We start from the raw sequence: 24,096 nt of genomic DNA on the forward strand, positions 1-24,096 counted from the left end.
CTAGAAGATAATGCTAACTTCATTTATTAAATCCCAATTTACATTGCTAGCTTTGTTAGTAACTTAACCTTGCCAGGCTAGCCTGCCAAGATACACTAGCATAGGGTCCATATCCGATGTTAATAAAAAATAAAAAAAAATTCTGCATTTCACGGAAAGTTATTTCATTGAAAATTCTGAATTCACGGTAGCCAATGTGACCCAATTTTTACAGCCTTGAATTTGGTAGGTCAAATTCCTGCGCACAGAAGACCACTCCAAAGGTCAGCTCTATCCAAACTTTTACAGAGCTTCAAAACTGTCATATCAAAACATCTTTCTTGTTGATGAAGACAGTATATTTGATTTATAGCTGAGACCCAATGGAAGACTCTGCACCAAACTGCCCATGTGCTGCCACTTGTGAAATGGAAGAGAGGTTTCATAGTAAATATGGGAAAAAAAGAGTGGACAGAACCTGCAGCTTCTCCAGGTCCCGCTGCAGAGGAGGAGTTTAGGCAGCCCAGTGCACATATGCGGGTTAGTACACGAGTAGAATTAAGGAGACGCAATAGAAAAGCAAAGGAGTTGAATGGATCCTCTATTTATCTACAAAACTGCGTAAGAATTTGGGTAAAAATTCCTCCACAGAGCATTACCTGCTGGAAACAGCACGGACAAGTGTCCCACAGTTCAGGCTAGAGGCCGAGGAGAAAGAAAAAAATAGAAATAAATAAACACGGTTGCTAAACAAATCAATGTGAAATTAACCAAAATGTCAGACATTCATGGAAAATTGAAATTTAACCCGGGGGGGGGGGGGGGGGGAGAGAGAGAGAAGGCAAAGATGCAAAAAACAAAAACACACAATACATTACATACATACATTTGTGTATTTGTGTAAATGAGAAAAAAAAGAAAATCCCTTATGCCCCATTTCCAGTGCGTACACTACACGGAAGACCCCTAATTCTAGTGTGAACACTACAAGGAAGATCCCTAATTCCCTATTTCCAGTGCGTACACTACAAGGAAGACCCCTAATTCTAGTGTGAACACTACAAGGAAGATCCCTAATTCCCTATTTCCAGTGCGTACACTATAAGGAAGACCCCTAATTCTAGTGTGAACACTACAAGGAAGATCCCTAATTCTAGTGTGAACACTACAAGGAAGATCCCTAATTCCCTATTTCCAGTGCAAACACTACAAGGAAGATTCCTAATTCCAGTGAAAACACTACAAGAAAGTTCCCTAATTCCAATGCGAACACTACAAAGAGTATCCCTAATTCCCTAATTCCAGTGCAAACACTACAAGGAAGATCCCTAATTCCCATGCAAACACTACAGGGAAGATCTGACGTATAATAGTTTTGTAGAGGTTTGCTGTCTCCCAGTCAAGCTTTTCCTATTTCTTCACTGCAGGAGGCAGGCTTGGTATAGCACTGCTGAGGTTTACTGCCCCCTGCCCATCTGTGTGCTAATGTGATCACCACGATAAACCAGAGGCACGGCAGTTCTGCCCACCCTTAAACAGCAAATGTCAGGAGCACTGGAGCCCCAGCAGGGTGAGCATGGCACGCCTGTGGTCACAGATGCCAGCATGGTGTCCTTCTGCAGGGGCACCTGAGGTCTGTCAAGCTCCGCAGAGCCAAGAATGGCCTGGACTGATTTAGTACTTTCAGAGAGGCACATCACCTGTGTTTCAGACCCATATATCTACAGAGTCCTACAACTTCAGAAAATATGAGGAGGTAAAAAACACAAGTGCAATAACAGTAATTTAACAAGCAGCTGCAGTGAAGGTAAAAATAAATAAATGGGTCACTACTGCCGCAGTGTGTCAGCCGTGCCTGATCCAAACGGTGAGAGTGTCAGACGTGCCTGATCCAAGCGGTGAGAGTGTCAGACGTGCCTGATCCAAACGGTGAGAGTGTCAGAAGTGCCTGATCCAGAAGGTGAGTGTGAGAGTGACAGCCGTGCCTGATCCAAACGGTGAGAGTGTCAGACGTGCCTGATCCAGAAGGTGAGTGTGAGAGTGACAGCCGTGCCTGATCCAAACGGTGAGAGTGTCAGACGTGCCTGATCCAGAAGGTGAGTGTGAGAGTGACAGACGTGCCTGATCCAAACGGTGAGAGTGTCAGACGTGCCTGATCCAAGCGGTGAGAGTGTCAGACGTGCCTGATCCAGAAGGTGAGTGTGAGAGTGACAGACGTGCCTGATCCAAACGGTGAGAGTGTCAGACGTGCCTGATCCAGAAGGTGAGTGTGAGAGTGACAGACGTGCCTGATCCAAGCGGTGAGAGTGTCAGACGTGCCTGATCCAGAAGGTGAGTGTGAGAGTGACAGACGTGCCTGATCCAAACGGTGAGAGTGTCAGACGTGCCTGATCCAGAAGGTGAGTGTGAGAGTGACAGCCGTGCCTGATCCAAACGGTGAGAGTGTCAGACGTGCCTGATCCAGAAGGTGAGTGTGAGAGTGACAGACGTGCCTGATCCAAACGGTGAGAGTGTCAGACGTGCATGATCCAGAAGGTGAGTGTGAGAGTGACAGACGTGCCTGATCCAAACGGTGAGAGTGTCAGACGTGCCTGATCCAAGCGGTGAGAGTGTCAGACGTGCCTGATCCAGAAGGTGAGTGTGAGAGTGACAGACGTGCCTGATCCAAACGGTGAGAGTGTCAGACGTGCCTGATCCAGAAGGTGAGTGTGAGAGTGACAGACGTGCCTGATCCAAGCGGTGAGAGTGTCAGACGTGCCTGATCCAGAAGGTGAGTGTGAGAGTGACAGACGTGCCTGATCCAAACGGTGAGAGTGTCAGACGTGCCTGATCCAGAAGGTGAGTGTGAGAGTGACAGCCGTGCCTGATCCAAACGGTGAGAGTGTCAGACGTGCCTGATCCAGAAGGTGAGTGTGAGAGTGACAGACGTGCCTGATCCAAACGGTGAGAGTGTCAGACGTGCATGATCCAGAAGGTGAGTGTGAGAGTGACAGCCGTGCCTGATCCAAACGGTGAGAGTGTCATACGTGCCTGATCCAGAAGGTGAGTGTGAGAGTGACAGACGTGTCCACTTGGTGAGAGTGGCAGTGGTGAGGGCATGGTGAGTCAGGCAGGGTGATTTTCCTCCAGTGAGTTTTTAATAGATTAGAAAGGTCTAATTCATATTAAGGGCACTGGGTGGGGACAGAGGGATGGTGAGAGATAGAAGGAGTGTGAGACTCTGGAGCTTGAGATCAAAGAACAAGATTTCACTTCATCATTTCTACATATCAGCCTCCTCCATCAGAAAAGCAGAGAGAAATAGAGGGAACCAGCCAGTAGGGGTAAGACAGCCAGTCAACAGTGAGGGTAAGACAGCCAGTCAACAGTGAGAGTAAGACAGCCACGCCACTCAACAGCCTCACTGATCCTAAACAGTATCTACATATGGCGTTTGGTATTTGAAAGTTTAGTAAGGTTTTAAGACTATCAAAACATGATAGAAAATTTCAGATCCATCAACATCACGATGCGTCAGTATCTCAGAATACTTCATTGTCAACTTGAGACAGAAAAAAATCAATGACTTCAAACTAAAGTTACTGTTACTCAATAGATTAAAATGTAATTCAGAAACTGACAGATGCATATGCAGCAAACGCAGAAGACATTCAGCGCTTAACAAGACGGAAACTAACTGAACCCAGATAAGAATAACTGACCAGCTAAAACTAGCTGGAACTAACTAAACCCAGTTAATGTCACCTACACCTTATCTATCTCCCTACACCTACACCTTATCTATGTCCCTACACCTACACCATATCTATGTCCCTACACCTACACCATATCTATCTCCCTACACCTACACCATATCTATCTCCCTACACCTACACCTTATCTATCTCCCTACACCTACACCATATCTATCTCCCTACACCTACACCTTATCTATGTCCCTACACCTACACCATATCTATGTCCCTACACCTACACCATATCTATCTCCCTACACCTACACCATATCTATCTCCCTACACCTACACCTTATCTATCTCCCTACACCTACACCATATCTATCTCCCTACACCTGCACCATATCTATCTCCCTACACCTGCACCATATCTATCTCCCTACACCTGCACCATATCTATCTCCCTACACCTACACCTTATCTATCTCCCTACACCTACACCTTATCTATCTCCCTACACCTACACCTTATCTATCTCCCTACACCTACACCATATCTATCTCCCTACACCTACACCATATCTATCTCCCTACACCTGCACCATATCTATCTCCCTACACCTGCACCATATCTATCTCCCTACACCTGCACCATATCTATCTCCCTACACCTACACCTTATCTATCTCCCTACACCTACACCATATATCTATCTCCCTACGCCTACACCTACACCATATCCATCTCCCTTCATCTACATTCACTCTCTTCTGTTTCCTTCTTTTTGTAGTATGACTGCATCATACACGGTTCTGTAATAGCAGACCAGGCAAGGTGGATGCAGGTTTTAACACCTTTCAGTCTAACACACACACACACACACACACACACACACACACACACACACCACTAACATTCTCACATTCTGTATCACCACTCATTTTTACATGCTGTAGTGCTATTTGAAGAAGGTTGGAGGTGGCAGAGGTTGAAACAGTGAAAGGAAAAAATTTGAAGAACAATTTCCAATTTTTGTCTCTTTTGTGTCTGCCATCTTGTTCCAGTAGAAATTCAAACAGAGGCCCTGCATCCTTCTTCCGTATCCACTAGAGATGTGAAAACTACCCACAGAGGGACAGCGGGGCTTTTTACATGAATCTGCTTCTGCTTCTTTATTTCAATTTTAGGCATCAAAGTATCAAAGTCAATATTTATGTTTCTGTTAGAAACAAAAATCTCAAAGACCATGAAAATAAAATTTTCAAACAGGTTTCACCCAACGTTTGGGTGGTACGGTAACTGGTTTACGAGAGAAATGACTCAAGATAAACTGTTTTCTCATATACTATTTTTTACATTTTCAGTCACTACTAAATGTAGTTCATGTATGAGTAAATGTAGCACTGAATGTAGTTCACAGCTGAATACTGGGAATGAAGTCACTGCACTAAATACACACACCAAACATGCTTTGTGGTGTTTATATAAAAACAGGTTTATATGAAAACAGAAAATTGTTTTACAAAGAGAAATGACTTACTGTTCGTTCACGACAAAGATGCAGTTGTCTTGTGAGGGTGTACCAGAGACAGGATGCTTACATGTCACCTTCCGTTCATTGTGACTGAGATAGAGAGAGAGGGAGAGAGACAGAGTATTTCAAATAGCTGCTAATATTTTGTTACACACACACACACTTAACACACTTCCAATAAACTACACACTAAAATTCAGCTAGACATTCCACTCAACGACCATGAACAGATATTTATCAGAACACTAAAAGCTGGAACCATGCGGGGACGATGAGACAGCACGCCTGTCTGTGATGATAATTAACCAAATAAGAGAAAAGAGGAACCATTCTGACATTAAATAAAATTAATCTAAATGGGACAAAACAAATAAAAAAACACAAACTTCATACATGGCGTTAAAGTTCACAATGGGGTTAGATTTCACAGATGGGGTTAATCTAAAGATCAGTCTGATGGATGTATCTTTCTTCAGTATACACTTACACATTTTGACACAGTTTTGCTGAAATAGATTGAAATGTATTGAAAATCTATGCCACAAAGTATTAAACAGACTACATTATTAAACAGACACTTAAATATATAAATAGGGTTAAGGTTAGGGTAGTGTGTATGACTTACTGATCAAATGTATGAAATTCTCACATGAATCAGAAATTCACAAATTGTTTAATTAAAATGAATCTATACTAATTTAATATCTTGCATGTACACGTTGCGTTACCCTTAACCGAAACAGGCAAAATGAAACAGACAAAAATGACCAGGGATCATACTCTAGATACTACTGCATGACTGATGCTGCTATGAACTACCCCACACTGCCCCGCACTGAGCTGTAAATATGAGAGAGAATAAGGTGGACACTTCTCCACCTCACAACCGTGCACATGCAAGGCTAATTTGAAGCCATCAGAGGGCTTTATAACTGTGGTAGTGGCATCATTACGCCCACTCACACACTGCCTCACACTACCCCACACTGGTAGTGGTGTCATTATGCCCACTCACACACTACCTCACACTATCCCATGCTGGTAGTGGCGTCATTACGCCCACTCACACACTACCCCACACTGCTAGTGGCCTCATTACGCCCATTCACACACTGGTCCACAGTCTCAGAGATTTCCACAACTACTAAGCACCCTTCAGGCCAGTCATAAACTCCTGCTATAAACTGCAGACTAGATTGGGTACGTTCTACTGATCATATGTGATTGACGCAATGCATCGTAAGAAAACAAACTATCTGTTTTCAGCACACAGCAGCTCGCGGGACCTCCGTGGCAGAAGCTTACAGCAAGGTCATTTTTCTACCCATCTCACTGCATGGAATCTGTCAGTTTGAGTCACAAATCACAAATGTGAAAGGCACTTAGTTACAAAAGGTCTGAAAACGGTTTAATAGATGTGTGGGAAATAATTCAGTGAGAAAAGTTTATTATTCATTGTGCAGACCAGATATGTTCTTTCGTTTCCCCTCCATTAACACTTTTCTTGCAAAGGATAAATTAATTGAATCATTAAGGACAGTATACAATGTTTTGTTTCTAAAAACACACTAACAGGTTGTTTATCCAAACAAAAACGGACCATCATTAATGCCGTTCCCTTTAATTGTGATTCACACTGACAACAAACCAGCAGAGATTAAAATCACCTTAATCGGTATGTAAGCAATAGCCAAAACGTGTTTCTGTGTGTGTGTGTGTGTGTGTGTGTGTGTGTGTGTGTGTGTGTGTGTGTGTGTGTGTGTGCGTGCGTGCGTGCGTGTGCGTTTACGTGTGGTGACGATGGCACTGCTTTTGTGGCAATCTGCTCCCTGAAAGTCTGCCAACACCAGCCCAACACACCAGGCAGAGAAACGTTCATCATGGAGAATAAAGAACAGAAACATTCCTGCAGCTCTTTTATGGGTTCGGGTTCATTCTGTTCCTTCTTGTGATCTTTAAAGCAGCTTTTTCACATGTCATGGTATGTGGAAAAATTAACAGCAGTGGTGAATATACTTCCCATTAGGACGACTTTCTGCTTACGTTACAATATACTTTTCCAGGTATGAAAGATTTTTGCAGAAAGTGAATGGGAGAAGTGTCAGAGAAGACCGAGCCTTGGGGAAAAGGGTTGAAGAGAAGAAACACAGTATATTTACCAGAGATGTAAAGAAACAGAGGCAGCTGACAGCAGTTCTGAATGGAGCCTTTTTAAAAAAACTGAATATTCTCAGCAAAATTGGTTGACGCAAGACTTTTGATTATTCTAAACATGAATCTGCAAAAATGTTACCTTTTTTTTCAAGAGATGCTTTTGACACAAGACAACATGGTGTTATGATTAATGCATGAAAGTAGTGCTGAAATACTGCCTAAGATATAAGGACATGATGACCTGTGTGTACCAAGGTTCTTCTCTACAGGACAGACCTCACTGAACCTGTGGAAATGGGCTATCAATCACATCAATCAGTCATATCAATCAATCACATCAATAAATATTGCCATCATTGCTGTTTCATAACCCTCTGCAATATCTGGAGTGGCCTGAGGACTTGATGGAAACATGTTTCCCATATAAACTGGATCCAAACATAGACCCAGTATGTTTAAATACTACAGTATGTTTCAGTACTACAATGAGGTCTTTGCAGGAATTGCAAACACACCAGATATTGTTTCTATCTCTGTGCCTCAAAAGAAAGTTTTAATTTTTTTAAAATATCATGCGCCTGTGATTTATTCTTAGAGCCATACAACAATGAACAACCATTTGCTACTGCAGAGTTTAGGATATGAATGCCATCTTCATGTGTTAGCCTTTAGCAGTCTTGGACAGACCTGCAGTGCGTGGACTTCATACTAGAGGCCTGCATAAGTGAAGTTTCATAAGTGAAACTGATTTTCTAGTTGTTACTTTCTCTGAACTCCCCAGTGACGTTATCTTGGGGGCTGCAGTTTTTTGCTGAGCGTGAATGTTCTCCCATCAGGTCTCACACAGAACCTCCCCAGACGTGGCGCACACACACTGGACTCCCATCAGCTCACGCCAAAGGGTTTCAACTGGGTTTAAGTCAGGGGTTCAGGGGTGGGGTTTAGGTCAGAGGTCTGGGGTGGCAAAAGCCCATTTTTAGGACCACTTATTTGTAGATTTGGAGATGACCAAATCTTTAAATATACTTTAAATATTTGTACTGCTGGGATATTGGGTTAGGGTCTAGTCATGACCCAATCTTAGCTTCCTCCAGAGGCAGCCAGATTTCGGTTTTAAATCTCCTAGTACTTAAAGGAGCCCATGATCCCATGATCCCATGTAGCATGACGAGGTTCCACTGTGTCTGGAGCGAAAACAGCCTCAAGACACGTGTTGTCTTACAAGCAGGCTGATGTGGACGGATGAAGGGAGTTTGGCAGGTTTGGTGTAGAACCTCCTATTTAAACCCACAAGAAACAGGAAGCCATGGATGACCACTTAAGAGTTAAAGATTCATGTGACCTTAAATTAAAAGAGGAAAATAAAAATAGAATGGCGAGAGAAAGAATATATGTGCTTACACACACTTAGGAAGAGTTCAGAAATCAATATTTGGTGGAATAACCCTAATTTCCCCAAATCACAGCTCTGATGTGTCCTGGTTTGCTCTCCATCAGTTTTTCACACTGATCATTAATGAACTTTGGTTCAGTTGATCACAGAATCAGCACCTCATTAAGTAGATGTGTTGGAATTGAACAGGCACTGGAGCAGAACTGCTGTATGCATGTGGAGATGCTGATCTAAGAAACATCTGGACTGGTGTGTGTGTGTGTGTGTGTGTATCTGAACAGAAACACTACAAGTGTGGCCCCCTTTGGCATTCACCTCTTTAATCTTTTCAACAGTTGCCGTGGTGACTAAAACAAGTTGATGTGACAGAACAGCTAAATATAAAATGTTTTCTATTCCTTAAAAGGTTCAAGTGGAGACAAACAAGGTTTCAAACATTCAGACTTCAAATGACCTTTGACAAACGGAGGCGAAGGGAACGATGGTGCAGCGCTGAGTTCTAACCTTGTCCTAACCAAGTCCTAACCTAGTCCTAACCAAGTCCTAACCTAGTCCTAACCTAGTCCTAACCTAGTCCTAACTGAATCCTAACCTAGTCCTAATCTTTCTGAAAGTGCAGCAAAAGCAGCCGCCCAGTTTACCTTCCCCAGGGCTCAGGGCAGAGGTCACCACACAAGACTAGAGACCACCACACAAGGCCAGAGGTCACCACATATGCTATGCCACTGCTTCACAATCTGAAAGGCCTCCACACTGCACCCCCGGCAAGAGGCGTTTGATATCAGAGAGATCAAACTACATCAGCCTGTGTATGACAAGCCGCAGCAGGAGAAGGCGTCTCTGATGTCTGTTGACCGATCGGAGCCCCGCAGGCTTCTTTATGTTTGCACAGAAACATCACCAGCGGCAGAGAAACATCAGGTTAAAATACTGAGAACATCAATCCAACAATGAAACATTTCACACTAGAAATGTGCAAAGTTTTAGATGTACCTTAAGCTCAAATCAGTATTAGTCAGTAGGAATAAAACCAGTATTTAAAATGTCTTTGAGGCAGAAAGCAGCAGGGAACAGATGAATGCAAACTAAAAATAAATGGAAAGCTAACAGGAAACACAATACACAAGGAGAATGAAATAAAAATCAAAAAATAAAAGATCAGTAAGAAAAATGTGAGTTTAGAAGGACATTAAAAGGCCTTTATATAACATTAGTAAAGCACCTTTGAGCTGGTGTTAGTATAGCAGCTTTGACTCATAACTGTTTACCTCAGTCTTCATGTCATTCATGCAGTGTTTATTAAATAATTAAATGATTGCGTTAAACTGCAGACATAGATGAAAAATAGTGTAAAACTATCAACAAATCTAGCAGTGGTAGCTCAGTGGTTAAGGTACTAGAGTAGTAATCAGTAGGTTGCCAGTTCAAGCCCCCCCCGCCAAGTTGCCACAGTTGGGCCCCTGAGCAAGGCCCTTAACCCTCAATTACTATTATTATTGCGTTCAGTCATAATTGTATGTTGCTTTGGACAGAAGTGTCAGCTAAATGATGTAAACAGGTTATGGTTAAATGACCGGCAATTATGTCACAGTCTTCTTTAAATTCAACAGATGTGTTAGATAGTTAAGAACTGCTGAATATGTACCACAAACGAAGAATGTTTTAGAACATTCCTCTTTAAATATATAGTTCACAGTATAAAAACACAGCTAAACACCAACTAAAGCCGAAAGAAAAGTGCAACTCTGCTATTAGTAACATGAGGGGTCCATGTGAACTACCTACGGAAAGACTGAAGTTCTTTTTCACTGCTCAGATGTGAGGAGTTTAATCTACTGCATGATCAAAATGTAATTGAAAAGATTAATTCCACCATCAGAGGCTGACGACTTGTGAGTTACTAAGAGGTTCACAGTACTGACGCTGCTGAGAAGAACATGGAGAAACTCTGTACCTGCTGGTAGGTCTTGTGCTTTGTACTGCCATGTAACAGGACTAGGTGAGGACCATGACAGAACCTCTGAAATGTTTCAGGGTCACACAGAGTGTGTGAGACTCCCAGTCTCACGACCCTTTCCTCATCCTCCCAGTCCTGTCAGCTTGTCAATGATGTTGTAAATAAAACGCTTCCGGCTCCATCAAACCGAACACAGCAACGCCCACAAGGTAAACTCCACAGTAACCCACCTTCAAATACCATCTTACAACACTTCATAAGCACTTTCTATAAGCTAGTTCCAAGCTACATACAAAAACAGAATTTTCATTTCAACCTCCAACCTTCGCCATCTCCAATGAGACAGTGAGGAAAGAGCTAACCTTCAGAAACACAGTGATTCACCGAAATGACTGTGTGGGCGTTTCTAGTAGTAACGACAGCAGATGGCTGATGTAGTTTCAGCAAGCTGCGTTGATAATGACAAGGCAACGACTCTGTGGCAATCCCATTAACTTAGAACAAGAAAAAAAAAAGACAAGAACAGAAAAGGATGTGTATCTCAATCTTCTGCCACCATCTCAACGGGCGTCTGCCACTTGTAGCCTGACAAGATGCCTGGTGCTGCTCTACAGGGCCGTCCTCATCCCCTTGTCCTCTATCGTGGGTCCTTCCTCATCCCCTCGTCCTCTATCGTGGGTTCGTCTTCATCCCCTCGTCCTCTATCGTGTGTCCGTCCTCATCCCCTCGTCCTCTATCGTGGGTCCTTCCTCATCCCCTCGTCCTCTATCGTGGGTTCGTCTTCATCCCCTCGTCCTCTATCGTGTTTCCGTCCTCATCCCCTCGTCCTCTATCGTGGGTCCGTCCTCATCCCCTCGTCCTCTATCGTCGGTCCTTCCTCATCCCCTCGTCCTCTATCGTGGGTCCGTCCTCATCCCCTCGTCCTCTATCGTGGGTCCGTCCTCATCCCCTCGTCCTCTATCGTGGGTCCGTCCTCATCCCCTCGTCCTCTATCGTGGGTCCGTCTTCATCCCCTCGTCCTCTATCGTGTGTCCGTCCTCATCCCCTCGTCCTCTATCGTGGGTCCTTCCTCATCCCCTCGTCCTCTATCGTGGGTTCGTCTTCATCCCCTCGTCCTCTATCGTGTTTCCGTCCTCATCCCCTCGTCCTCTATCGTGGGTCCGTCCTCATCCCCTCGTCCTCTATCGTCGGTCCTTCCTCATCCCCTCGTCCTCTATCGTGGGTCCGTCTTCATCCCCTCGTCCTCTATCGTGGGTCCGTCCTCATCCCCTCGTCCTCTATCGTGGGTCCGTCCTCATCCCCTCGTCCTCTATCGTGGGTCCGTCCTCATCCCCTCGTCCTCTATCCTGAGCCCGTTTCATCCCCTCGTCCTACAACGTGTGTCCTTCCTCATCCCCTCGTCCTCTACCATAGGTCCTTCCTCATCCTCTCGTCCATGATTTGTCATCACACACATCTCACTACAGTGTGATCTGAGACTCTTGCTGTCTGATAAAAGGGGCCATTCCCACAAACACAGAGATCCAACAGTGGGGGTCGGGTGTGTGTGGAGGGGGACAGGGGTAAGCAGTATCAGACTTGTTACTATTTTGTTAGGAATTTGCTTCTACACTTATTTAAAGACAATTTGAACTAGGTTGACCTGCCATGAAAAGAGGCCCAATTCTTTTACCCCACTAATGGGCCTAAGATAAGAATAAAATGTCATTTTGATAGAATCTCAGACTGCAGGACGAATTAGAGGAATTCTCTACGGAAACAGGAGAATGAACAAAAAATGCCTACCACAGAACATTCTGTCATGGCAGGATATTTTAGTGTATTTGGTAACAGGATTCATTAAGGCAGTATGATATTAAGGAAGTATGACAATAAGACTGGCAGCTAAATGAGAATTAATGTAACTGGTGCACATGAAAGATCCATCATCAGCACCATAGAGGGTCCAGGGGAGGTGTGGTCCTCAGAAACCACGTTAGAAAGGCATGGGTGAAGCAGGATGAACTCAAACACACTCACTATTTAGGCCCCACGCAATGACATCACGGGCATCTGTGAATGCCACAGGTTCCTGGACATGTTATGTGGGCTGTATGCTGGATTCTGCCCAAATGTCACAGGCCTTATGGAGTCAAATACTGTAACGCATATCCAAAGTCTTCTCCATTTTACAGCTGTTTATGAATCATTACTGGCATCTGTGAAGACACCACAGGGAAATGACCCAGACACTCCTCAGAAAGGGAAGCGTGGTTTACATCTTGTGGAATTTAAAGGTTATATGTTCTACATTCCCAAATGCCAATACAACAACACTCAATAACAGCGCTGAAGAGAAAATCAATTGCATGCAGGCAGCAACATCTGACATCTATAGCAACATCTGACATGATAATTAAACTTAGCAATGACAGCTTGTGGGAATAAGTCCAAAGGAACTGAATTTATATGACCTATAAAAACCTTCAGTAGCTTTAATCTGGTTACTTGTAGACCTTTAAGCATCTCATTACAAAAATAAAAACTGCAAAAGGCAGATATTGAATTCTGCCAAAAGAGCTTTAATGTTCAGACTGTCAAAACAAAAGGAAAACAACCTTCATTGGGCGTCTTTAACAGGGACCTGCTTTGACAAGCTTCCCGATCTTTAGCTCCTATAGCAGAGATAACGGGCTACATCTGTGGATATTTATGCCTTTTGTGAAATGAAAGTTTGAATTTTATGCCAAGCAGATGGACTTGTGCAGAAAAGCTCCAGACTCCAGCCTGTGGGACACAGACTCTCACTGCAGTCGGGCTGCAGCCTGGCGACAGGCAAGACACACAATCCACTTCTCTACTGATACTTCTCAACTTTTCAAATCACAATGACACATTGAGACAATATTAAATCCTGAAACAACAGTTCATATTTAAGCGTCACTTTCTACTAGGTCAGGTGCAAGTACAAGAGCACACTGACAGGTGAACATGGAGGGGAAGAATGAAGGGAGAGAGAGAGAGAGAGAGAGAGAGAATAAAAACCCACAGAGACAACTCGTTATCTCAATGCGCCATTTCACGCAAGCAGTAGGATACATAACAGTACTTTTCCAGTGAGGCATTACAAGCCAAAATTAAACAAATATGCACAAACTAAACCAACTCAGCAGGAGCGCGTAGATTACCAAACCTGCACCCTGCCCGTCGCAGACACGCGCAATCGAAAAGAAAGAAATGCATCACCCTTAAATCCAGACGACGACCACAAACCGGCGCTGGACGAGCCGACATTCCGCATCGGAAATAAGCGCTAGTGAAGAATCGGCTCCATCTCCTACTGCATCTCCTCGGGTCTGAACGCGTGCAGGGAACGTAGCTCAAACGGAGACAGCTCGCGCTTCTGCTGGCGCATCGAATTGTGCTTCCGACTGGGAATGACTCCCTCGCGTGCGTTCACGCAGCCTTCAACACTGGAAGTAAGCAGTTACATCACAGTGCACGCGAGGTGGTCCACGAGCTGTTCTAATAAGCACAAGCGAAGAGCGTTTCATTCACACGAGCACATCGGTACATGTAACAAATACAGTGAAATTCGAGCCTTACACAAACACGTACACTCTCTCTCTTGATAGATAGATAGATAGATAGATAGATAGATAGATAGATAGATAGATAGATAGATAGATAGATAGATAGATAGATAGATAGATAGATAGAGTGCGTGTTTGTGTAAGGCTGTATCGAAACGTATATACACACACACACACACACACACACACACACACACACACACACACACACACTAACCCTAAGGTCTACTGAGACCCGATTCCACTCTGTTCCTTCTTCAAGGCTCTGAGTGTAGCAGATCCCTGGATCACTATCCCCGAGAACCTTCATCTCTGTAAACCTTCTCCTACAGCTCTCATCCTGACTTATGGATTTATTGCAGCACTGTGGTCTATTCATTCGTCCTGTTTTAATTTTACTACGTGAAATCTATTATGTTTATTTTTATTATTATTATTTTCCTCACATATTGAACCTTTGTTTTATGTACAGTGACCTTGCATATCTCGAAAGGCACTTAATAAATAAAATGTTATTATTCGATTCATTGCTCTGAATTTAGGATAATTCCACAAGCCAAGTCAGCTCTTTAACTTAACACTGTCCATTTAATAACATCCAATCAAAACCCACTTAGCCTATATTTCTCTTTCTTGATGATCTTTCTTCATTGTTTAAGATAGACCTTATATATTGTGCACTTTTAGGTATCAGCATTCATCCCTGTATTCTACAGTATTCTAGTTCATTGGTGTGTTTAATTCTAACCTACTGTACTTGGATATATTCTATGAGTAAATGCCAAAGCAATTTTGTAAGTTGCTCTGGATAAGAGCGTCTGCTAAATGACACAAATGTAAATGATGTGAAGGGTCTGTGTGACCTGTGAGAGTAGGTAGAGGGTAATCATAATTAAGACCTTCTCCCTCTGACTCACTGTTTCTGCTAGGAGTACAGCTGTAGAATATAGGCTTAAAGAGCTTTATATGATAGCAGAACATACTGACATATATTTGATGGTTGGATAGCTACACATCACCCTTATGTGGCTGGATGGCTACTTATCAGCCCTTATGTGTTTTAGTACTGGCACTAATCTCATAGACTTTTAATAACATCACTGGTATCTCCTGCAGTTCAAATACCTGGAAAAGAGGTACACGCATAATATCTGAAATCATGAACATCCTACTGCACATACCAGAGGGAGGGAGGGAGGGATGGATGGATGGATAGAAAGAGAGGAACAGAGTCTTTTAAATAGCTGTTATGTTTTGTTCTTGTGAGATGTACATCACTGAACATGCTTATGAACTATTGTTAGAGAGAGAGGAGAGAAAGGGAGACAGAGAGAGAGAGAGAGAGAGAGAGAGAGAGAAGGAGAGAGCAAGAGGGAGAGAGAGAGAGGGAGAGGGAGAAAGAGAGAGCGGAGAGAAAGAGAGCGAGAGGGAGAGAGCCACCTGGCAGGGTCTGTGGCTGTCAGTGTGTGTGACCAGTGATTGGCAGAGCTGTGAGAACACATCTAGATTTGCACATTCTCAACAAATGTCCTGTAAAATCGAAATATGCCACTGAGAATCACACAGGTAGAGGAAGCAGACACACTAACCCATACAGTGTACGCACTGTGCCTTTGGGACAACCAGACTGGTGTCTGTCACGCCTTCGACACACCTGGCTTGTTTGGGAATGCAAATAGAATGTTGGATGTATGTTGCCAAGGTAACCAGTTGCAGGCAGAGAATATCTTGTGTGTCTTTTTAAGGATGGAGGAAGAGGTAGTTAGTGTAAGAGACCACACAGACAATACAGAGCTCGATTAAAAAAGATGAGTACAATATAAAATGAAAACACAGAAATAGCTGAAATAATTATTATTGAAATGACAATCACATGAAGTGCAATTAAATATACTGATATACCAAAAATGAACAGATATTAAAAGTAAACCTGAGTTGTTTCACATGGCTAATTTCCAAACAATCTGTTTAAACTTTTCTTGCTGGGCATCAAGGTTTCACTGATTTCAGAGCAGAGCAAAAGCGCTTTTCATTACCAGTGAACATAATGATCTGTAATAAAGCACCAAACTCACTGTATTCCGCCAGTATTGGCTATGTAGCACCTCATTACCATTGAACTGAGAATAAACTCATCAATTCTGCTGTTTGCTACATGTGGTAGACACATGTATGCATTACTAGAGGAGCAGAGTGAGCTAGTGCACTGGTGTGTGTGCATGTGTGTGTGTGTTTATGTGAGGGTAATGCTGCCTCAGGGATACTTTACAGCAGCTCACATCAAAACAGGTTTTTACAGATGCACTCTTCAACTTGTAATTCAGAATAATGGTAAAATAATAAATAATAAAGCACAGAGCCATTGGGGGTGAGACTGAGGATCCGGTTTTCTTCTCTAGAGCTTGGCTATATAGACACGTTTGAAAAACTGACATGATGATGGAAACATTACATTTTGAATTAGGGTGATGTTTGTTGTGCATAAAAATATTGTCAAATATTGCCAGCATAAGTAGTGACAACTACAAAAAAAATGTATTTATATAAAACAATCAAGCAAAGAACATCTCTGATACAAAAATATAAATAGTATAATGCAGAATTTATATTTATAATATAAACCTATAATAAAAACATCTATAATAAAAAAACCTAACAAACATCAACATTAAGGTGTATAAGATGCCTTAAACTGCAGACCTTAAACTGCACTGCTGTATAGTTTTAGCAAAGAAAAAAACATTTAACTAGTGATTTTTAGATACTCAGAGTTTCTCATTATTTAAAATTGCTTTTCCACAAAAGCTCAGCTAGTGAACTCAAAGACGAGATCAGAACAAAAGATGCACTGCAATGGAATTCACTACACCAGTGCTACTTGGTTATGTTCATACATCGGTTATGTTCATACATCAATGACAGACTACTACTGTAAGGCTGTTGATGTGAAACACTAGACAATAGTCTAGAGTAAAATGTGCCACCACGTCCAACTGGCAGGTGGAGGAAGCAGGCAGACCCAGAGACCAGAAGGGCTTGTCAGCATTGCTGTGCTCTGATGTTAGACCATGAGGTTGAGGAAAAACCTGAATTCTAGACAACCAAACACATCATAACAGTACAAAGTTCCACCAAGGCACAGTGACCCCGCAGCTAAAGTAAATGTTGCTGTCATTAACTGATGGCATTTTGTAAAATACAAGGCAGGTACAGAAGAAAGAAGATGAATGGGCTGTTTGAGACAGGAACAGATCCTTGTGAAAATATACAGAACCTGTTGAGCTTTTTATCCCCAGGAAACAGATTACAGTGGTGTCTTCAAAGAGGCCCACCTCATGCTGTAAGAGCTGACTGAGCTAAGTGTGTGGGGCCAAAACGGACACTGTGATGACTCACTGAGACTCAGCACTATGACAGCTGACTGAGACTCAACATTGTGATTACTGACTGAGACACAAAGCTGATAGCAAACTGAGACTCAACACTATAATAGCTGACTGTGATTCAATACTATGATAGCTGACTGTGATTCAATACTATGATAGCTGACTGAGACTCAGTACTATGATAGCTGAGACTCAACACTATAAGTGACAGATTCAATACTATGAGAGCTGACTGAGACTTAACACTACAACTGACTGAGACTCAACATTATAATGACTGACTGACGGTCCGAATTGATGTCAGTGATGATTGAATGAGACTGTTGCATTCTCTCTTGAGTCTTGGTGTTTAAGTTTTTTTCCTTAATTCTGCACAGGGGGGTTTCCTTGCCACTGCCTTGCTCATTAGGCCTGGACCGAAACGCTTATAAACCTGGTTAGTGATAAAAAGTGCGATATAAATACCCTTGACTTGATTACACTGTGATGACTGACTGAGACTCAACACTGATGACTGACTGAGACAACACTGGGATAGTTGACTGAGACGCAACACTGATAACTGACAGAGACTCAACACTTATGACTGTCTGAGACTCAACACTGGGATAGCTGACTGAGACTCAACACTGGGATAGCTGTCTGAGATTCAACACTGGGATAGCTGTCTGAGACTCAACACTGGGATAGCTGACAGACTCAACACTGATGACTGACTGAGACAACACTGGGATAGTTGACTGAGACGCAACACTGATAACTGACTGACACTCAACACTGATAACTGACAGAGACTCAACACTGATAACTGACAGAGACTCAACACTGATGACTGAGACTCAACACTGGGATAGCTGTCTGAGACTCAACACTGGGATAGCTGTCTGAGACTCAACACTGGGATAGCTGACTGAGACTCAACACTGATGACTGACTGAGACAACACTGGGATAGCTGACTGAGACTCAACACTGGGATAGCTGACTGAGACTCAACACTGGGATAGCTGACTGAGACTTAACATTGATGACTGACTGAGACTCAACACTGATGACTGACTGAGACTCAACACTGATGACTGACTGAGACTCAACACTGATGACTGACTGAGACTCAACACTGGGATAGCTGACTGAGACTCAACACTAGGATAGCTGTCTGAGACTCAACACTGGGATAGCTGACTGAGACTCAACACTGATGACTGACTGAGACAACACTGGGATAGTTGACTGAGACGCAACACTGATAACTGACTGAGACTCAACACTGATAACTGACAGAGACTCAACACTGATAACTGACAGAGACTCAACACTGATGACTGAGACTCAACACTGGGATAGCTGTCTGAGACTCAACACTGGGATAGCTGTCTGAGACTCAACACTGGGATAGCTGACAGACTCAACACTGATGACTGACTGAGACAACACTGGGATAGCTGACTGAGACTCAACACTGGGATAGCTGACTGAGACTCAACACTGGGATAGCTGACTGAGACTTAACATTGATGACTGACTGAGACTCAACACTGATGACTGACTGAGACTCAACACTGATGACTGACTGAGACTCAACACTGATGACTGACTGAGACTCAACACTGGGATAGCTGACTGAGACTCAACACTAGGATAGCTGTCTGAGACTCAACACTGGGATAGCTGACTGAGACTCAACACTGGGATAGCTGACTGAGACTCAACACTGATGGCTGACTGAGACTGAGACTTGAGCCTCTGATAACCCTTGCAGGGCTGCCAGCAGTCAGTGGTATAGCAACAGTAATTGAGCAGAAGTTTCTTATACTAAAGAGTACAGAATCTGAATTATTAATATGAATTAATAATCTGAATCTGAATGATTAATACACCTGCTTCTCCAGAAGCTCTGCTCAAAGTAACTGGTTATAACTATATCAACGCACAATCTCTTTGGACTAAATAAAATTATATATTAAAATGTGATGATGGTCTTCACTGTATATCACTATTCATACCTTCAAAATAGGACAAAATACTGTGTACATACCATTATATAGAGCACAGATGTGCACTACTATATAGAGCACTGGAGTGTTCTAGTATATAATGGAAACCTTACTAACACAATACACAACTATTCCTATAGAAGGAATATACAAATCTTTAAAATGGGCCTCTGATTAACAGGAAAAGGCAGAAATACAGAATCAAGATTCAGAAAAACAGGAAACCTGCACCTGCAGAGTAAGTCATGTGCACACAGAACTCCATTTATACAGTACGACAGTCAGCATGCCAATACACACAGAATGTGCCTGCAGTACAAAAGGTGCTTGCAGTAAATATGAGACATGAGCTACCACAAGGCAACATGACAGACATTACAGAACCAGAAACAAGGGGGTGTGGGCACAGGGTCTGCCACCTTAGCAAGCTGCACCACCCTAGCGAGCTGCACCACCCTAGCGAGCTGCACCTTTTGCAGGATTTCACCCCATGGGTTCAGTATGACACAGTGCCACTGCTGGATCTGATAGATTTTGATATAATAACAACCTCCCCAACTGCAGCCCAACACCATTATGATTAGCAGTCTGTCACTGGCCACTGGCTCATACTCTACCAGGTCTTACTCCTACCACAGCCAAGTTCATTGGTGATCTACACTGTTTGTCAACTCTCATATTTCCAACTCAGAGCTGTTAAATGCAGTTAGGGTGTCTATATCTGCTGAGGTTTGTATTCAGTCTTTCGTGTAAATTGCTGTGTGGATAGATGGAAAAGAAAAAACAATAAACTGATCACTGTGAGCTGTGATGACTAATCACTGCGATAACTGATCACTGTAGTGACCGATCACAGTTTGATGTCCTGTCTCATTTAATCTCACTCAACATATCTTTTCAGTTGCAAAACAAGGCAGTATTGGTAAAACAGACCATTAGATATTACACCATTAGACACCACACTATTACACTATTACACAATACACCAATAGACAATGGACTATTACACAATACACCATTAGACAATAGACTATCACACAATACACCATTAGACAATACACTTTTAGACAGGCTATACCCAACACTCTCATATATCTATTCTTTTGCTCTGTACGGAATGTACTGCTTTGTTTGCATATTTCAAAACTCGGCTTCCTTTCAGATGGAGGGCACAGCTTTGCAGTAAATGTCATGACATCATTCACACTAATCCATTCAGCTGTTCAGCCATGCTCACTGCTCTTCTCAGTTACCTGCATTTGTTCTGTGTGCACTGCGGTGAGAATCCACATCCTGTGGGAAGGAGACCACTGTCTGTATGGGTGCTGCAGCCCGTGTGACACCCACACAGAACAGACGACGCCTGGGCATGAGTCACACTGAACATGTGAGCCTCACTTTCATGCCATACATTATGCCCTTCAAAACAGCATTTCTGGAACTGCGTTTCTGTTTCCAGTTGTTTATACACAAGTTTCCAAAGTTACATTCTTAACTATGCACCATACCCATTTGGCAAAATTCTAAACACAATAGTTCATTTCTGACTCCAAAACCACAACCTCCATATAACAACTAAACTGTTTTATGATGCCTTATAACGTAACACTACCAGCAAGCAGAGCTTGAGTAAAGCAGGTAAACAAATACCACAAATACCAATAAGCAGGTAAACAAATACCAGAAATAGTAATTTCCACAGAACACAGAGTGTAGAAAAAAGTATCTTAAAGTACATCTACAGTGGATTCAGAGACATCTACAGTGGATTCAGAGACATCTACAGTGGATTCATACTCAGACCTCTTTGCTTGGTGCACTTTATTTGCTGGGGATTTTATTTTAAATTGATATAATTGCCACTGTTAAACAATCAATCTATACTTAGTTACCCACAATGACAAGGTAAAAACAAGATTTGCACCCTTGGTCTTGGGTGGTTTGTCCCACTCTTTATGGCAGATCCTTCAAGCTGCGTCAGATTGCAGGGTGAGTGTCTGGGTTTTACTGGACCACTCCAGAACATTTACACACTTTCCCTAAAACCTCTCCAGTGATGTCTGGCCGTAAGATTTGGTTCACTGTCATCTTGAAAGATAAACTGTCACTCCAGTCTTTATATGTTAAAAATATAAAGGGTTAAAGGGCATCAGATAGCCATAAGACTAACCCTAAACCCCAGGGTTAAGGGGCAGCAGGTAGCCCACACCCAGGGGTCTACCATATTTAAATATTGTGCTGTTTTAAATGGGTAAAGTTAATTCAGAATGTTAACTACGAAATAAATATCACATAAAACAGCAATAAGACAATGACAAGATAATTGTGTTTAATAATGTCCACAGCATTCCACTATTGCAAAAATATATATATTTTTGTGTGTATAAATATGCATGTAACATTCAGATGAGCATGCCAGGATTGCAAGGTTAACGAGACTTAAACTGATGCTTTTAACCAACTATCAAACATGAAAAGCATAAGCACACAAAAGCACTTCCTGTACTGAAAAGCATCAAACAGCTGCACTGTTCTCCCCTCCATCCTGGTAATGTATATGGAGGTACGAGCAGAGCAGCATTTACGGTGTGAACCATCTCCGAGGGCTCCGGCATGTGCCGGGATGGAGAGTGTTTCTCTGAGCTGTCTGATCCAGATCTTACATAAGGTGACCTCCTCAAACAGGATTAGAGTTTAAGCAGGCCTCCAGGCACCCTCAAACTTTCATGCTTCTAAAAGCTGAGAGAGTGTGTTTGTGTGTGTGTGCTTGAGTGTGTTTGTGTGTTTCTGTGTGTGTGTGCACGTGCATGTTTCTGTGTATGTATGTGTGTTTATGTGTGTGTATGTTTGTGTGTGTGTGGGGCGGGGGGTGCCCCGCACTGCTCCAAAGGTCTGGGTCAACTCTCCTTTCAAACATTCTAACACCTTAACGAGGCACTGCAGCACTGCACATACACAATGTGTAACACCGCCACAGATAGAAACACAGCATGCCCAAGAACTAAGATACTCCATATGAGGGATATACCATACAGATGAGCTATTCTATTATGACACTGATACTGGAATATGAGTTTCCTTGAGTGCCTGATCAGAAAGTTTCTAAGATGTATATCATATATTTTGCTTGCATCTTATTTAAAAAGGTATGAGAATAATATATTGCAATCACAACCTTTTTCAGACATATCTAATATGTATTTCTATTTCTTTCTCTGACAGAAAGTCGACCTCTGTTTGTGTAATATTCCTCCAACAGTCTTTTGTCCGTAACCGTCACTATTAAAAGAATATAAATCTGTAGCCATAATCAGAGTAGAGAGAGGAAAAAGAGGAGAGCAAGGAGTCAAGATCCAACCCAGACTGTCACCCTGTAACACAGACAGCATTTATCTTTAATTATTAACCCAACCCAGACTGTCACCCTGTAACACAGACAGCATTTATCTTTAATTATTAACCCAACCCAGACTGTCACCCTGTAACACAAACAGCATTTATCTTTAATTATTAACCCAACCCAGACTGTCACCCTATAACACAGACAGCATTTATATTTAATTATTAAACCAACCCAGACTGTCACCCTGTAACACAAACGGCATTTATCTTTAATTATTAACTCAACCCAGACTGTCACCCTGTAATACAGACGGCATTTATTTTTAATTATTAACCCAGATTGTCACCCTGTAACACAGACAGCATTTATTTTTAATTATTAACCCAACACAGATTGTCACCCTGTAACTGTCAGGAATGGCTGCCCTCCTGGCGTCCCTGTTTCCATGGTTTCTCGGTCGTGTCTACTTTCCTTTGTGTGCCCGCTCTGTTCCTTGTTTGTTTTTTTCGCCACCCCTCGTCTGCTCCTTTGTTCCGGTCCATGTTTTGGTTCTCCCTGTTCCTATGTTCACCTGAGTCGGTTTACTGTCTAATTGTCCGGGTTATTTGTACCCTGTGTTTTGTCTTCTAGTTCGTCGATTATTTTGGTAAGTCTGGTGTGTCAATATTACGCCTGCTATTATTGTCGTCACCCTTGCCTCGCTCATGTGTTACCTCGCCTCTGTGTTTTCCCTTTGCCTCTGTTGATTTTGCCCTCCGTGATTGTTTCCCTCATTTAATAAACCACCTCCCTGCGCATGCGTTCTGCCTCTCGCCTCTTCCTAAGAGAAATCATTTCAGCATTTATCTTTAGTTATTAAGTTTTTAGGAAAAGATTGTAAACTAAAGAGTATAGAATTTGTCGATAAAATAACAGGCATACGATTTTATCCACTTAAGAGATGTGTTTACTCCTATAACTGTGTTTACTCCTATAGTGACACTGATGGATGTTCTGAGAGGTGCAGGGAGTCTCCTGTTTCTCTTTGGGTCTGATTTAGACATTACAGATGTGAAACCCGCTAGATGTGTTTGGAACAGTCAGTACTGGTCCAAAGTGCAATACTTATT

At 42.6% G+C, this 24,096-nt stretch overlaps 1 protein-coding gene across 24 annotated transcripts in view; it reads right to left on the minus strand.

The window, feature by feature from the left end:
- Nucleotides 1-24,096, minus strand: part of plekha5 (pleckstrin homology domain containing, family A member 5) — a 108,819-nt gene that overhangs the window by 40,600 nt on the left and 44,123 nt on the right. For 17 of the 24 annotated variants that reach the window (XM_081724006.1, XM_081724002.1, XM_035528282.2 and 14 more), the window contains 2 exons: nt 5,193-5,276; nt 639-677 (listed from right to left, as the gene is read on the minus strand). In XM_081724006.1, coding sequence (XP_081580132.1) covers nt 639-677; nt 5,193-5,276 — 123 coding nt within the window. Of the gene's footprint in view, nt 1-638; nt 678-5,192; nt 5,277-13,915; nt 14,388-24,096 lie in introns of those variants that run through there. The other 7 variants (XM_081724022.1, XM_081724021.1, XM_081724020.1 and 4 more) reach the window with 3 other exon arrangements.

This window comes from Electrophorus electricus, chromosome 11 (assembly GCF_041902795.1).
Source record: "Electrophorus electricus isolate QZ-2024a chromosome 11, ASM4190279v1, whole genome shotgun sequence".
Classification (NCBI taxonomy): domain Eukaryota; kingdom Metazoa; phylum Chordata; class Actinopteri; order Gymnotiformes; family Gymnotidae; genus Electrophorus; species Electrophorus electricus.